The 16,346-nt window shown below is 29.8% G+C and overlaps 1 protein-coding gene across 12 annotated transcripts in view; it reads left to right on the top strand.

The window, feature by feature from the left end:
- The window catches only part of LOC143249751 (AP-4 complex subunit epsilon-1-like), a 140,894-nt gene extending 125,698 nt beyond the window's left edge, over positions 1-15,196 (top strand). For 10 of the 12 annotated variants that reach the window (XR_013027926.1, XM_076500100.1, XM_076500102.1 and 7 more), the window contains 4 exons: positions 1,089-1,230; positions 9,851-10,025; positions 13,543-13,611; positions 14,506-15,196. Coding sequence is in view for 10 of the 12 variants with exons in the window: in XM_076500100.1 (XP_076356215.1) it covers positions 1,089-1,230; positions 9,851-10,025; positions 13,543-13,611; positions 14,506-14,625 (506 nt within the window). In the remaining 2 variants the exon portion in view is untranslated. Of the gene's footprint in view, positions 1-1,088; positions 1,231-3,111; positions 3,213-9,850; positions 10,026-13,542; positions 13,612-14,505 lie in introns of those variants that run through there. The other 2 variants (XR_013027927.1, XM_076500108.1) reach the window with 1 other exon arrangement.
- The last annotated feature ends 1,150 nt before the right edge of the window (positions 15,197-16,346 follow it).

Raw genomic sequence — 16,346 nt, 5'->3', positions numbered from 1 at the left:
TTGAAAATCATTATTGATTTGTTTGCTCACTGAAGTTCTAACGTTTTTTGATCATATTTTTATATTATAGAGTTAACATATTCTACTGCAATTAAAATAGAATCTTTGGCAACAGGTAAATTTACACCAAGCATGGGAAATTTATAAGTAAAGGTATTTCTGTATTATCCTACAAAATTCCGAGTACAGATTATATTACCAAATTTTAGTGATGTATGTGTTTTACCACATGAAGTTCTTGCAACATGAGAAAAATGATTAGTAGTTCCTACTCTTTTAATGTGGTATTCTAAAACTAAGAGCTTTAGTTTACTCTGTGATTATAGGGCATTTTTGCCCATTGTTTTTATAATTTACTTTAATTTCCAGAGACAACAATGTTTAAAGCATTTGATTTTACCATGGTGAAGTGGTTTTAAGTTATTTTGATTTAATATAAAATTTTCACATGATTTGATAGAGGTTTCAATCAAGAAGAGTGTAATAAGTGTTTTACCTTATTTATTTAGTAGGTAGCTGTCATCAATGTTATCAGTACTAGAAACCATCAGACTGACTAAAGTACAGTACTTTAAAACTTAGCTGGAATTTTATGTGCAACAGTCATAAGATATTAAGTGTTTCTTTACATTTTTCATTTTAAAGTTCTCAGTGCTTGTTCTTTGACTTCTTCAGTAATATCATGTGTCAATATGAATATGTGTAGCTTATTTGAATTGAGTAGTTTGAAAATAACACTATCCTTGATTGAATAGAACTTGTAGTGAAGTGTCTTGTCAGTTGTGCACATATTTTACCTATTATATATATTGGACCAAAAGTAATAAGACTAATGCAATGTAAATGTAAAGTGATTTTTAAATTAGTGCAGGAATCATGACACCATCATCTCTCACAGTGAACTAAATCTTAAACTTGTATTCTTATTTACATTTGTGTATTCAGTGTGGTTTCTTGTTAGAAATTGATATTGGGAAGTTTTTCTTTTAACATGTTTTTAGAATCCTATTAATTTTGGGGTACCCTGTAAATTATACTTAGGTTATTAGTATAAAGAGCTGATTTTCTTTGCATTTTCAATATCTTAGATGGAGTCGATAGGAATGTTTATTCAGCTTTCAAGTTTGAATGTGACCAGAGTTCTAGTTCTTCACCAGTAGACTCTTATTGTGGATCTTATTCCATACAATCAGACCCTTCCTTCCATTCCTTTCAGTCATTCCAAGACAGGTGGGAGATGCTATTATTTTAAAATAGATTGCAATTTAGAATTGCATAAATATATATCTATGTTCAATAAAAGTAATTGTGATAAATATTTACATAAATTAGTAAATACTAAGAAATTAAAAGAGCACAAACACAAAAAGTTAAATTTGTATTCTAATAATACTAACTAGATCATATTCATTAAATGATTCTGAGATGTGTAAGAACTAAAGAAAATTAAATCAAAAAAAGAAAGTGAAAAATCTAGTCTTAATCTAGTTTTGTTTGTTGTAGCTCTGAGAGTGACTTTGAACTTTTCACTTTTTGTACTTGCAGTAAACAGAAAATTGGTGTAAAATGAACTCTATACAAAATTGTTTCATATGTGAGTACATATGAAGTATGTTTTAATCATTAAACTATTGTTATCCAGAAAAGTAATGAGAAGTAAGTTTGGAGATACCTTGAAAGGGTTATGAAAGAAACTGTACAACAAAAAATCAATATTCAAAAAAACCTTATAAAGATAGGTTCAAGAGTTTGTTAACTAACTATATAGATGAAGAAGTCAACTTCATTAAGAAATCCTTCATTCACACTAACAAATTTTCACAGAACCACCAACACATAAACTTCACAAACAGTGTTGACACTAACTCGCCAAACAACAATACAACTACAGTTTTACGGTTAATCCATGAAGTCAGTTCAAAAATAAATCATATTTGAAGAAAACTTGCCATTGATCATAAAATCTTGTTGACTTCAGATTAATTGAAAAACTTTGCTCCAACTTAAAGCCATAACTAAATTAAAATTATGTAGAAGCATGCAAAAACTGTTCAGAATTCTGCACCACAGAAACCAGAAGAAAAATGGAAATGATGTTCACTGAACATAACAAATTATCTTATGTTTACCCCCATTGCAACTCAAGAACCACCATATATCTAAACAAAACACTGTACTTTTAAACAAAGAATCAAACATCAATGAACATAAAATAAAGGAGCTCTCTTAGTTGAACAAAATAGCCCTACTGTAAACCAACACCCTGAGGTACCAAGGTATCTTTGAATTTTGTTCCATGCTGCTCCACACACCTACACTATCCATTCAAGTCATTTACAAACTTTATTTGCTGAAAAGTGAGTTTCTTGTCATCATAAATGTATGTGTACTTATCTTTTTAACTTAAACTAAAGAAGAAGATGAAATAAAGAACTAAAATAGCCCAGCCTCAAATATTGCTCAAAATACTGCTGTAAGAACAATTATGAAACATTTACTCAGTTTTACAGCCTGTAGTTTTGATATTATACATTTATGACATCATAAAGGCAGCCATTGCCAATTCCTGTTGCTCAAAGCTGGCTTTTATTTAAAATCCTTAGGAATCACACATTTTGTATCAAGTTTCACAATTTGTTATTGTATTTCAGCATATAAAAAAAAGTTTTTGATAAATGTTCTTGAAGAAGTGTCATGTCATGTGAGATATTTCTACATTAAAGAAGCTTTGTAAACCTTTATGTTTACAAAAGACACTTTTCAGAAATATGCTTTCAATAGTGAGGCATTGATAAAGGTTGATTTGAAGAAGATTAAAGGTTGGCCTGGTACTTTTCTACAAAAATGAATCTCACAGCCCTTCCTCCTTCAGGGGTATTGTGGGTTATTAAAGCTGTCAAGGACTTGAGCTATGAATGTTAATGTTTTGGTTTTTTTTACAAGGGTGAAATGCCATTTATGACTATACTATTGTGTGGGAATGTGCTTTTTCTGTTGATGTTTTCACAGTGATTTGAATGGGTAGTAGTATTCATGTATATGTATTAAGACACCATTTATACATTAATTCATAGTAAGATCACTTTTACTTGCATTTCCCGTGGGAACCAGTATTTAATGGATGCAGTACTTTCTATACTAGAAGACTTATAGAAGATAATGACCATTCTAATAGCAATGAAAATTACAGGAAGGAAGAATAATGATTCATGGTGAGCTAAATGATGTTATCATTCTTATTCACTGTGTTTCACCCTTAAGCCAAATGGTTTGAAGGTGTTAAAAGAGAAAGTTAGGTTACCTGCTTTGTCTGTCTCAGTGTTTGTCTGTCTCCCACTTGAAAAGCTGCACATGCAAGAAATGCTCGACATTCACGTTTGAAATTACAGGAGAACAGCTATGAAAATTTTGATGGCTAATTTTATTTCATGATCAGGATATTCTGTATGAAATTGTTAAGAATTAATGACATTAAAATTTACATTTCAAAATGTGATAAAACTTAAAGAATAGAAATGTATGTTTATCATCTGTTATTGTTGGGAAGCTCTTAACATAACTGAGATGCTCAACAGTTACATTTTGCAGTGGGTGGTATAAGTAGCTTAGAGACTTTGGCTCTGAGTGAAACCAAGAATGCAATACAACTAACGTTTTTAAATTCTATGAAATAATTTATAATGATAGATTAATTAAACTTTTACTGTCACTGGGACAAGTGCTTTTGCTCGTATTATATAAATTCTGAATTCTTATCATTAGTTTCAAAAGGCAGTATTACAAAAATACCTTCAATATCCTCTAGTATGATAATTGTTATATTTGATATCTAGGTTTTCCCTCCTTTAATATTTATTTACCACCCTTCCAAAATGCACAGAATTTAATGTAAATCTCTATATATAATATCATTATTATGTAGGGAAAGCGTAATGTTTATGGCCTTCACTTTTAAAATTTAGTTACAAATCCATAAATTAAAAAATCAAACCTCCTACATATCATTCCTCTCTTTCACAAGTTGCCAGGAGTTCCCTCTAATGTTTAATGCTATATTATTCATGAACAACAGAAAGTCAAAGCTTTAATTCATCAAGTGGTGTATTGTGTTATGCTGTTATTTGTACAGATAATTGCCTATTTCGCTTCCAGTTCATACTTTATTCCAACAAAAAACACATTGATGAGTGTAGCTGAAATTTTAATTGTTCTTATCACATGGTTAGAAATCCAGAAAAATTAGATAGTTATAAAGGTATTGCTTTTTATGTGTTATTTTTCTATGATCTCAGGTATATTATTAATAAATTAAAATATCATTGAATGCATTAGTACTGTCAGTATAAAAGAAAAACTAAGTTTCATTGGCAGTCAACAGCTTAAAAAAAAAAAGACCAAATACTGTATTTCTTTTTTTTTCATGTATATTATTTAGTTATTATTATTAAAAACAACTAAAATGTAAAAATTATAAATATTTTAAGCTAGTTAAGGCTAGATTATGTAAAATAATGAAAATAAAGAAATTATAATAAAACTTATATGGTTTACAACTTGTGTGTCAGGATAATTCAATAAAGGTGATTCAGAGTGCAAAAAACAGTAAAGTGAAAGAAGAAACGTGTGTATACTCTTACACATTCAAGCTATTTAGGATTGATAAATGTAGTTTCATTTTATAATTTGAAGTAATTATGGAAAGAAAAAATAGTTAATTTAGAATGGGTTTAGTATAAAATACATGAGTTTATATACATAAACATGTTAAATGTTTATACTATAATTCTTAATACTGTGTGTGTACCCTCACAAACTTTGGTAGATTTTTGCTAATGATTTCATGTCTTATGTATACAAAATTCAGATTTTTTAATGAAATATTTTTACTAAATATTAATTTTTGAAAATATTGAGTCTGTTTTGATACTAGTTTGAGTGCAAGGTGATTTTATGTCAGGGTTAAAACTATTCTTCCTCCCCAAAATCTCAGATATTATTTATGTAATCTGTAAAACCTTCTAAATACATTTCAAATGTTTGTTTTCAGTAAACCTTTATACTTTGTTATTTTCTCTACCCTAACCATGTGTGGTCTTTCAATTTGACTGATCTTGTAATCACCATAAATAATTAGGAAATAAATATAATTTATGCTTTTGTCATTCTAGAATGACTACAGATTATAACAAAAAAACACATTCAGTCTAAATATTTTAAATCTCATAACATTATACATTTATATATATTTCTTATTCTTATTATAATAACTTTCCAGTCATGTCTAGCTAACAATACATAAGTTACTGTTGCACAGCACATGCTCGCATTATTATATTGAACAAAATATATATAAATTAGCCTTTAGTCTCTATAAAGTGTCTTGTCTTGGGTGTGTTTTGGTGGATTGGTAATTTGTAAAATACAGTCACAGTTCAATTATTATACATATATGTATGTTGATTATTACTATGTACAAACAACTTAAGAAAAAAATAACCTTTACACACCAGATAAATATAAAATAATACATTTATATTTGAACCAACATTTCACCTTTGGAGCATCTTCAGGGTTAATATACACAACTTTTATCAAAATATGTAACTTCCTCCAGCATGCACTGCAGATTTTATTTATGAACAAGTTCTTAGACTTATTTTTCTTAAAATGTAGAACAGAAAATGAAGTAGTAAAGCAAACAAATATATCTTTGTTGTAACCTTTGTAGTCAGTTTCTTCTTCTTATAGCTTGGTAATCTATAAGAAATTTTTAACATGGATGATGGGAAGGGAAATAATTTTTTGTAGGTTTTATATATATATTTGAATAACCAAAAAATCATTAACCACTATATCAGTACCATAGAATTCCATTATAATTTATCATATTTAGTGACTGAGCTATATTTCAGTTTAAAAAAAATATGATATTTTGGTCTGACTAAAGACACAACCGACCTCTTTGAAATCTTTTTGGAAAGAATGAGATTGGGTCCTAACACGTGAAAATGGCTGAGAAAGCCACTACAAGGACATTCTGAGCTTTTGATTGGTTATTGCCATGTCATACACACAAGTAAGAGTATAAATGGGACCATTTTCAAAAATTGAAAGAGGTAAGCAGGGCCATCGTGTTTGATTCTGTATATGAGGAATATTTCAGCAAATAGAAAAGATAGGAGGTTCTTATTTCATATTCTAGCTTGTTAATATTGGTAATATTATAGACTTTGTATTTTGGCATCAAAAACACATGACGTGAGCCAATGTTGCATTTAACATGCCATGTAACACAAAAATCAATGTTTAAGTGTTTTTTCAGTGTCTACTTTTAAGTAAACTGAATAATATATAATGCTAAAATTTGAATTATAATCTACAGTTTAATCCTAAACTTAGTGACCAAAATTAATAAAATAGTGGTTCAATAAAATTTTGAATACAAGTCAACAAATAGGATGATACGACCTTTGATTGATTCGTGTTATGTAGTGATAAGACTAAGGAGTTTGAGACTATGCAAATAAAATTTAACAATTTTCAGATAAAGTAAAGTATTTTTAATATTAACCTGAAAATTACTTTTCACTCAGAGCAGTCAACATTTTTACTTGATATATTCACAGAGAGATATTTACTGAAAATACTTTATTAAAAGACTTAATGCTTACTGAAAGCTTAAGAAATTTCTCAAAAATACACAAACATATTAGAAGTTATGGAAGAAATTTTATATATGAGGCTATGAGGCTTTTATGCCTTTTTTCTTACCAACTGTTAAACCCAGTATGATACAGAAGATAATGAAGAAAGGATAATTACCAAGTTTAGATAAGTAGTACAGTTGTATCTTGGAAAGCTGAGAAAGTTGTTGTTTTTTTCTCTGAAATAATTATTAATATTTTCTTTCCCTGCTTGAGTAATATTGGTGGGGCAATGATTGTTTTTTTTAAATGCTTACCCATCTGATGGTGTTGAGACAGATAGAAACGTAGATAAGTTCTTGAAAAGGAGAATAAAGTGTGCCACTATGATTGTTATTCTAGTAGAAATACAGTGAAATGGAATTGTCTGGATGTATTCTTCTGTTACATATTCTGTTTATGCTTTTCCAGAACAGTTACTCTCTGAACTTGGATTATTTCTGTATGGTTAATGTTAGCTCAAACAACCCCACGTTATAATGATGAGATGGAATTTGTCCAGTTAACAAGAGTAAAGATAAATGCAAGGTGCAGTGTTACTAAAGAGAACTGTTATTGAATTTGCTATTCAGATTTATCATGATCCAATGTACTACAAGAATTTGAACTGTCAATAAATTCTACTAACAGAAATACTTTTACATTAGACCCATTTCTTACTGCACTCTTCAGGGGCTGGTACTGTATCCTTTCTGCTGGTGAGAATTCATTAGGGGCCTGTGTCAACATCACATTTATATGACTTTCATAGGAACACCCAACATCAAGAGTTTTAACAGTCATTTAGTCAGCCACTAAAGGAGTACAATGAAAAATAAAAATAATAGCATATAAGTATAACCTTAAGGGATGACCTGATATAACATCTTGATGGCTCAGTAAATCTTTATAAGCAACTGATTCAACAGCAGTTATTAAAAAACAAAATCCATCATTGCACTACAGTGAGAAAGAAAGAGTAATATCCACTGTATAAATAAGCACTTGATATCTTTGATAGTGCACAATAGCTCTTTTTGCCCATTTTGACTTTGAACCTTGTTATATTATATTATTTAGGGTTTCTGGAGGAGTGGTTGTGAAATACATCCTTGTAGCAAAGTTCAAAGCCACCTTTTAATTTTATTCAAAATGTTCTTAATGTTCATGGTTACAGGCATTTTCTTGAAAAGTATCTTTTGTCAACATGCAGGTTGATGGAAATTCTTGATACAGAGAACATAACAGGACATGATGCAGTAATTCTACTTTTATATTCCATATTTGTACTTAGTATCATTTTAGTGTTTAATTTTTATAGTGCAAATTGGTGCATATAAGACATTTTAATACTAGAAACGAATGACGTTATAACAATCAGTTGTTGTTTTTATTGATTAAACCCTCAATGTTTTGCTTTACAGCTTCTTATCAACAACCAAAACTGACAGAGCAAAACATTAATCATCTAAATGTGGTTGAAAAATTTAAAGATAAGCAGACATTTTATAATAAATTTTGTATGTCAATACACCCTGGTGGAGAGAGAAACCTTGTTTGAGTTTTGGTATTTTTCTTTTTCAAATACACAGTGAATTACAGTGGTTGAAAAAAATTGAAGTGTTTTCACTCATTAAAAACGTAAACACTTTTGTAAATCGGTTTTGCACAGTGATTCCAAATCTGTTTTCTTCTAGCATATCTAGTTATTGTAATATGACTGGCGTTAAATTCAGCACATTTTAGACAAAAAAAATCATGCACAATTTTATTCATTTTTCACCATAATTCCCATGAACATTATGTGTACCAGGTACTTATTTAAATTTACACAGTACATATTTATGGGAAAAAAAAGTACAACAACTTAAAAATGTTGTGTATATGATTTTCTTTTGTAAACTTCATCTGGATTGTCACAGTACAACATCCAGCAGCAGTCTGACAACGTATTTTCATCCCAGAAACCTTGGTAGTAATTTTCCATTGTGTGAATGTCATGATGGAAGCATTCCTCCTGCTCATAACTCAGTGTGCCAAAGTTTTTTGGAAAGGAATCCAGATTAGAATGTAATTTCAAGCACATGCAATAGCCCATTGTTTGATATGTATCAGTGTCTCAAGAGCTATCTAGTCCACCTATAATTACATCTGATGAAAATGACTTGTTGGGCAATGTTATAGTAATGTTTCTTAACAGTTATACTTTAACTACTTGAACCTAGGTATTTTATTTTTATATTTATAGCAAAAGCTGGTAAGGCTTTCTGCTACTGTCCATGATACTGAAATACTGCCCAGAGGGAGGGAAGCCAGTCAGCAGTACACTAGCATTTAGCATCTATACTAAGGGATTTGCTGTTACACTCAATGAACACACAGTTTAAAATGCAGGGAATAGCTTGTTGTATTGTACATGGTCAAACCTATTCACCAGTTCAGAAATCTAGGACTCTATCAATGACTCAAACCTTTGTCTGTCTTAAGTTCACTGTACATTTTAAAGCAAGTTATGAAAGCCAATTTTTTACCACGTTTTAACCATAAATTTCTCTGCACACCATAACCATTATGTCAGAAGTTGTTGATTGACGTTGTTGAGCTATGCTAATTGCCTAACATTGTTTAATATGGTAGTGTTTTTTTTTTTCAAAATAATGTACTTTATGTCACTTTTTCAGTAAATTTCTGGTACAACAGAGATTTCTTTAATTAGAATTTTTAATTGTAATTTACTTATGTCAGTTTCAGGAATAGACTTTTGATTAATGTGTTATTATTAATTCAAGAGTTCATTATTCACCTCACATTGTCTCAAAAAATCATGCACTTATATCATGTATACACTATAAGAGACAGTAAAATTCTTCTGTTAGATTATACTTATACAAGAGTAGGAATTTGGTTCTGTTGACAATCTGTCTTTTCTCAAGTCTTTGTTCAAAATTATGAAAGGCTATGTATGAGTAGACAAGGTGTAGCTTTACATTGATATATGAAATAAGCTTACCATTCTTTTGTGAAAGTGTCTAAAGTATTCCTAACGTTGTATTAATCTGTTCTTAGCCCTTTTATCAAATCTTACTATACTACTTGGGTTTTTTGATATTTGATGTTATAAAAATTCAGTTGAATATTTTCATAAAGGTGTTTTTTTTTTTAATTAGCTATAAACACAAACCTAGTACAAAACCAAAGAAAATTTGGACACTTGAAGGAAGAAAAAAAGAAAATTTGGAAAAATTGTCATCTTCCAGCTCTCAAGAAAGTTTTCCAGTTGAAGAATTACCTGCTGAAAGTGTTATTTTGGGTGCACCACTGATTTCATCATCATCATCAAAGGTGTGTAGTATACTGGGTGAATATTTGAAAATATCATTAACATATAAATGTAATGATTACATTATTTTCAAATTTGCTCAAGTTAAGGAGAACTTAATTTTATTCAAAATATTTCTTCTAAAACTAATGATGTATTTAGAAAGTTAATAATTTTCAGCAATAGTTTGAATCATTATTCATGATGATGAGAAAACCCACTTGTAGAGAAAAATATGTATGTAAAAATGGCTGGTATAGTAGAGGAAGCATTATGTAGAAGAGCGAACAAAGTCTTAATGGCCAGTTTTGATCTCATATCCTTCTTCACAGAAGTCCCAACCACTGAAGCATGCAAGATAGCCTTAGAACTCTATATTCAAAACCCTAACCCATCAATAGACATATCCAGCAACCAATTAGCAACCCTCATAGAATTCACCACAATGAAGACAAACTTCATGTTCAACAACCACAATTATATACAAACAAATGACCTAATCATGGGCAATCCAGTATTACCAGTTTTGGCCAATATTTTTATGACACAAGTTGAAACACAAGCAATTAACACAGCATTACATCCACCACTATACTGGTACAGATATGTAGACAACATGATTGGGGTAATCACGTCTACAGAACACACACTTAATTTTTTCAATTACATTAACTCTATACATCCCAACATTAACTTCACATGTGAACAGGAAGAAAGCAATCAAATATCATTTCTAAAAATTACAAGAACCCATACGCAATTTAAAACAGAAATCCACTGAAAAATCACACATACTGGACAATGTATTCCTTGGGACTCGGCACATGAAACAAAACAAAAACTCAACATACTAAGAAACCAAATAAACACAGCCATAAAAATATGCTCAACAGATAAAATTAACGATGAATTAGACAAAATAAAACAATACTTCATCAACATCAAAAAGTTTCCTCCACAAATCTTAGAAAACATTAGACAAAAAGCAAAATCAACTGCCAAAAGTAAATATAACCGTCGATTTAAAAAATCATGAAACCATATACTGCTACATACCATATATTCTCGACATTAGCAGAAAAATAACCAACATTTGGCAAAAACTAACAACAAAATATGACATTCCAGTTAATACCAAATTTATTCAAAAACCAGGCACAAAACTAAGGTCTATACTATGTAAAAACTACATTGACAAACACCACGCCAACATTATTTATAAAATACAATGTGATAACTGCTATGACTTCTATATTGGAGAAACAAGTAGAAAAATGGAAACCAGATTCAAAGAACACAAAAAGTCACCTTCACACGTTTTCGAACACTGCAAGTCAATAAAACACAACATAACCATAGAAAACACCCAAATACTAAATAAAGAAAGAAACATAAACAAATGCAAAATTAAAGAAGCCTTACTTATACAACAACTCAAGCCCAAAATAAACCAATACAAAGGAACACCTTTATACCTATATTAATAAATATAATCCAACATTTGAGCATGCTTTCGACATTCCTACACTCAATTACACAGCCACCTTCAAACATGTGGTCAGCTATCAGTCAGTTACCTTTTTCTTTGTGAACCTGACAATGACCAAAGAATGTTGAAATGTTCGTCTTCTCTGCATAGAGCTTTCTCTATCCATAACAGCCATTTTTACATATATAGTTTGAATCATTGTTAGAGAAAACTCCAATAACTTTTTTGTTATTTTAAATGTAGTGTATGAACTCCCTTGTTTCATAATAACAATCAGTGCTTTTTTAACAAAGCTAGATTTACACCTGAGTTGATATATTTTGATCTTCTAAATGTTCATACAATAAAACGAATTTTTTTCTGTAGTCCAATCATTGGTTGTAGATATTCATGTAGTTCATACATTCATTGTATATAATTATGTGAGTGTTTGAAAAGAATTTACAAAAAGAAGGCTTTGCTGGCAGTTTCTCTTATAATGTTAAAATAGGTGAGCTATTCTCATACTTTCTGTGTAACAATAGAAATTTGCTGCTTATATTGTTTCATTGTGTCATTTTTTTTAAACTATTACATATTGTAGTCTCTAGAGTATAGAAATTGTAGAAAATTGTCTGTATATCATTAAAATACCTATTATTAAACGTTCTGGAGAGAACTACAAGTGACTGGTATTTAAGACAAGGGGCAATGCTTCATTAAACAAATATTAGGAAAATCTTTTGTTGTCTGTAACTGACTCTAATGCTTAACCTTAAACTTTCAATTCTGTTATAAGCAGCTATAATGAAATATTGAAATTATTATATATACAGTACTGATCAGTTGATGAAAACCACATCTTCTAAAAGTTATTTAACATTTCTAAAAGAGCATTTGGTAAATACCTATTGTAAGAATATAAGAACTATTGCTAACATAAACTTTATTACTTATTATATTGCAGAGAAAATATTACTTAAATATAATCCTGGCATGATTAGGTGATATGGGCACTCAACTCATAAACTGAGGGTCACAGGTTCAAATCCCTGTTATATCAAGTATGCTTGTCCTTTCAGCTGTAGTAGCATTATAAGTGATGGTCAATCCCACTTTTTGTTAGTAAAAGAGTTGCCCAAGAGTTGACGGTGAGTGGTGATGACTGGCTGCTTTCACTCTAGTCTTACACTACGAGATTAGATTAGTGCAGGTAGTCCTCCTGTAGCTTTGCATGAAATTCACAAAACAAACAAAAATTACTTGCGTATTAATAAACCCTTTGACTGATAAGTGAAAGCAAAGAAGAATATGTGATAATGTGTCAAGCATGCTACAATCCTGCATTAAAATCTGTTTGTTTTATATACATTGTTAGGTAAACATCAAGGATCCCCTATCTATACATAGTTAAAAAATAGAGGCATAATAATTACTTGGATAAGCAGTTAGTTTGATTCAAGACCCTATGTGGTTTAAAATTTTCATAACTTGAAGACATTGCTTTTAGTTTTAAACATATAGCTATACATATACATGAATGATGCACTAAAATCTGGTAGTAGTCGAAGTTCACTTGATTGGCACTACAGTGTGACAAATGGTAGGCATTTCTAAAGCTTAGAACTTTAGAAGCTTGACAGTACACAAGGAAATACATAAACATAATATACATGAGTATTTACTTTGTACTTGATTTTAAATATGACCTGAGTCAGTAATCTTAGTATATCAGATCATCTGAATCATTGCATATTTTTTTTGTAATAAGTGATTTAATTACTCATTTGACTTTTAATTAAAGAGCGAATGATCAGAATATAACGTAGAGAAACTATGACACTTACAGTTTGTAAACTTTATAGACTCTGAGTGAAACCAATTAATTTGTTATGGATGTATTCAAGCATGAAGAGAAGATTTTCACTTCGTACTAAAAACCTTAGTATCAGAGTTAAAGAGTATTAATGTTTAATTACAAAAGAAATAACCACACCAAAACCAGTGTTGAAATAATATATGTATGCTACATATATTTCATATTTTGTGTTTGAATACATGTGAAAATGAAGTTGGAAGAAGACCTTGAAAGAGAAAAGCTCAAACAAACATTGTTTGCTGGAGTCAGTACTGCTGAGCAGGTGAGAAGTATTTTCAAGTATTTACATGGACCTATGAAGTACTTTCAGTAAATAAAATTTCATTACTATATAGCTATAATTCTTATTTTACTGATAGTTTTTACACTGGGTTACTAGATGGTTTATACTAATTAAGTTATAATGAGTTTCCATTATACTTATTGGCATGATACTTAGACATGAGGGGTGGATGTGTGCATGCATTTTTAAAAAAAAACGTTTATGGTAGCTCACTGTAATACAGGTTCTCAATGTGCAACTCTAGTGTTTCAGTCTATTCTTTAATAGTCATACATATAGCTTACTAAATGCTTGTAACATTGTATATCATGCCAGTCTATATTTTATGGTAAATGAGAGAGCATTAATCCTTCAATGTGCTCTGTATTTAAGGAGTAATTGGAAAAATACAGCTTTTCTATCCTAATGGTGATAATACTTGTTTCATTTGAAAGAGTAAGGTATTGATGCAGTCTGTCTGTAGAGTTTCAGAACATAAGGATTATTCATTCTGTTTAAGAAGTGTGTTAAATACTTAAGTAAATAAATAAGTGTATTAATCACAGAAAATAAATGTGATAAAGACCTGAGTCTAAAGAAGTTGTATACTAAAGTAGAATTCTATATTTGATAGTTGTTACGTTTGGTTTTGTCATGTTTAAATTTTAGAAACTTCTAAGAGAAACGTTAACGCCGCTAAAGAATTTCTTCTTTGACTTCTAAGTACGAGAATAATTAAGTTTTCCTTTTTATTTTTGTTTATAATTTGTAACCATGTTTTAAACTATTTACATTTGCTGAATGAATGATTGTATAGTTTTAATTAATGGGTTTACCATACAGTAAATTATGTACAGCAAGTAAAATCCAATTGTAGAGTTTTATTGTTTCCAGATTACAGAGGCTATAGACAAAAGACTTGTAGCTGAAGGCTGTTCCAGTTCAAAGATGACTCCATTATCAAAGGATACACACACTGATAAAATGCCTGAATGTTTGAAATCTAATATATAAAGCCTTGGCTCAGTCTAAATTTGCAGCAGTGGTATTGATATTATTTGTGAGTCTGTATAATGTCAGTGGTGCTTTGTGAGTTTTCTGACTGTCTTGAGTATCTTAAATTAGAAAAGTCTACCTAAAATATACCTGATTTTTTCTAATTTAAACGTTTTCATTACATTAACTGAAAAAAAGAAAAGAGAGAATTGTTTTATTGCATCAGTTATACCATGTAGAAGAAAGAGAAAAGAATGCTTTTGTGATTAAAACTTCATGTATGATACTGGATAAAACGTTTTGTGATAATTCATGTACACACACATACACGTGTGTATCTGTATATTTATTATCTACAGGTGATCAATCATTGCATATTGAACTTAATTTTTATCTGTAAATCATACAAGTAGTGGTATTAAAATTAAATTGTTTAGACAAGTAAAACAATAACAAAGATACAGAACAAATGTTTCTTTGAAATTGGAAGATAAACTTGGACAAAACTGATGAGATATATGAAAAAGAGCTGTAATATGAATTTGCAAATTTTGAATGCAATAAATTATTTATGTGAATTTAAATAAAATGGAGGATTTTTTTGCTTATTACCATCTGGTGTTTAAACTTAATAAACTTATGTTTGAGTCATTAATCAGAGGCTATTTTTTATTTGACAGTTATTGGTGAATCTAAATATGTCCACTGTTGTGAAGATTAAGTTTTCATACAATAGTTTAAGGAATAAGTAAAAATAATACTATGTTTAACTATATCAAATTATTTTCTATTCAACAAATTTCATAAACTGACGTATTATTAATTAACAATCTCTAAAAAAATTAAAGGTACAAATAAATGTTGTGGTAAACGTAGGAAAATATAAGGCTAAACTAGAGTTATTAGGCAAATTTGAAGGTTAACGAGATAGTTTTTCCTTTGTGAAGGGGCCTTGGAATTTACAATAAAAAAAAAGTAAGAACGCCTGCTATAAGTAATTATCGCTGTATCGCTGAATGTTTTATAGATAACGTTTCTCGTAGAAGTCAGAAAATAAGTGGTTAAGAAAAAATAAATTAATATTGATTTTTTGGAATTGTGTAGTAATTTAAACAATACTTTTTATTCTAGTATTAATCTACGTAAATTATTTTCTAAAAAAATTTATCAACTTAATCTCTGTAAAATAAGAGCATTAACTGATATAATTTAAAAAATTTGATTTTCGAAATGACCAAGAAAAAACTTAGTCATTGTAAATTATCGATTAAAAGTTAATGATTTAACAAAATTTGAAAAAAAATAAACCGCAGATTAAGACTTGATATTTGGAAATTAATTTTAAACATAAAGCATATGTTGATCTTTAGATTTTCAAAATTATTCATCAACCGATTAAAAAAATTTCCTTCTGAAATCGTTGGAAAAAGAGCAGCCTAAGAGTTGGCAGTGGGTGGTGAGGACTAGCTGCCTTCCCTCTAGTCTTACACTACTAAATTAAGGACGGCTAGCGCAGATAACCCTAGTGTAGCTTTGCGCGAAATTCAAAACCAAACCAAACTTAAATGTTGACACGCCGACTCGTACCTCGTATGCTACAAATACCTGCGACATATCAGACACGTGCCTAAGCTTATACAACATGAGCCAAAAATTAATAAAATTTAGTGTGAAAATATGTTGACAGTGATCACCTACCAGTCTGGTGTGTCTTCGATAATACCCCTTATAAAAATACA

The sequence above is a fragment of the Tachypleus tridentatus genome, chromosome 4 (genome assembly GCF_004210375.1).
Source record: "Tachypleus tridentatus isolate NWPU-2018 chromosome 4, ASM421037v1, whole genome shotgun sequence".
Lineage (NCBI taxonomy): Eukaryota > Metazoa > Arthropoda > Merostomata > Xiphosura > Limulidae > Tachypleus > Tachypleus tridentatus.
The sequence above is the reverse complement of the archived record's forward strand: the minus strand, read 5'-3'. Positions and strand labels throughout refer to the sequence as shown.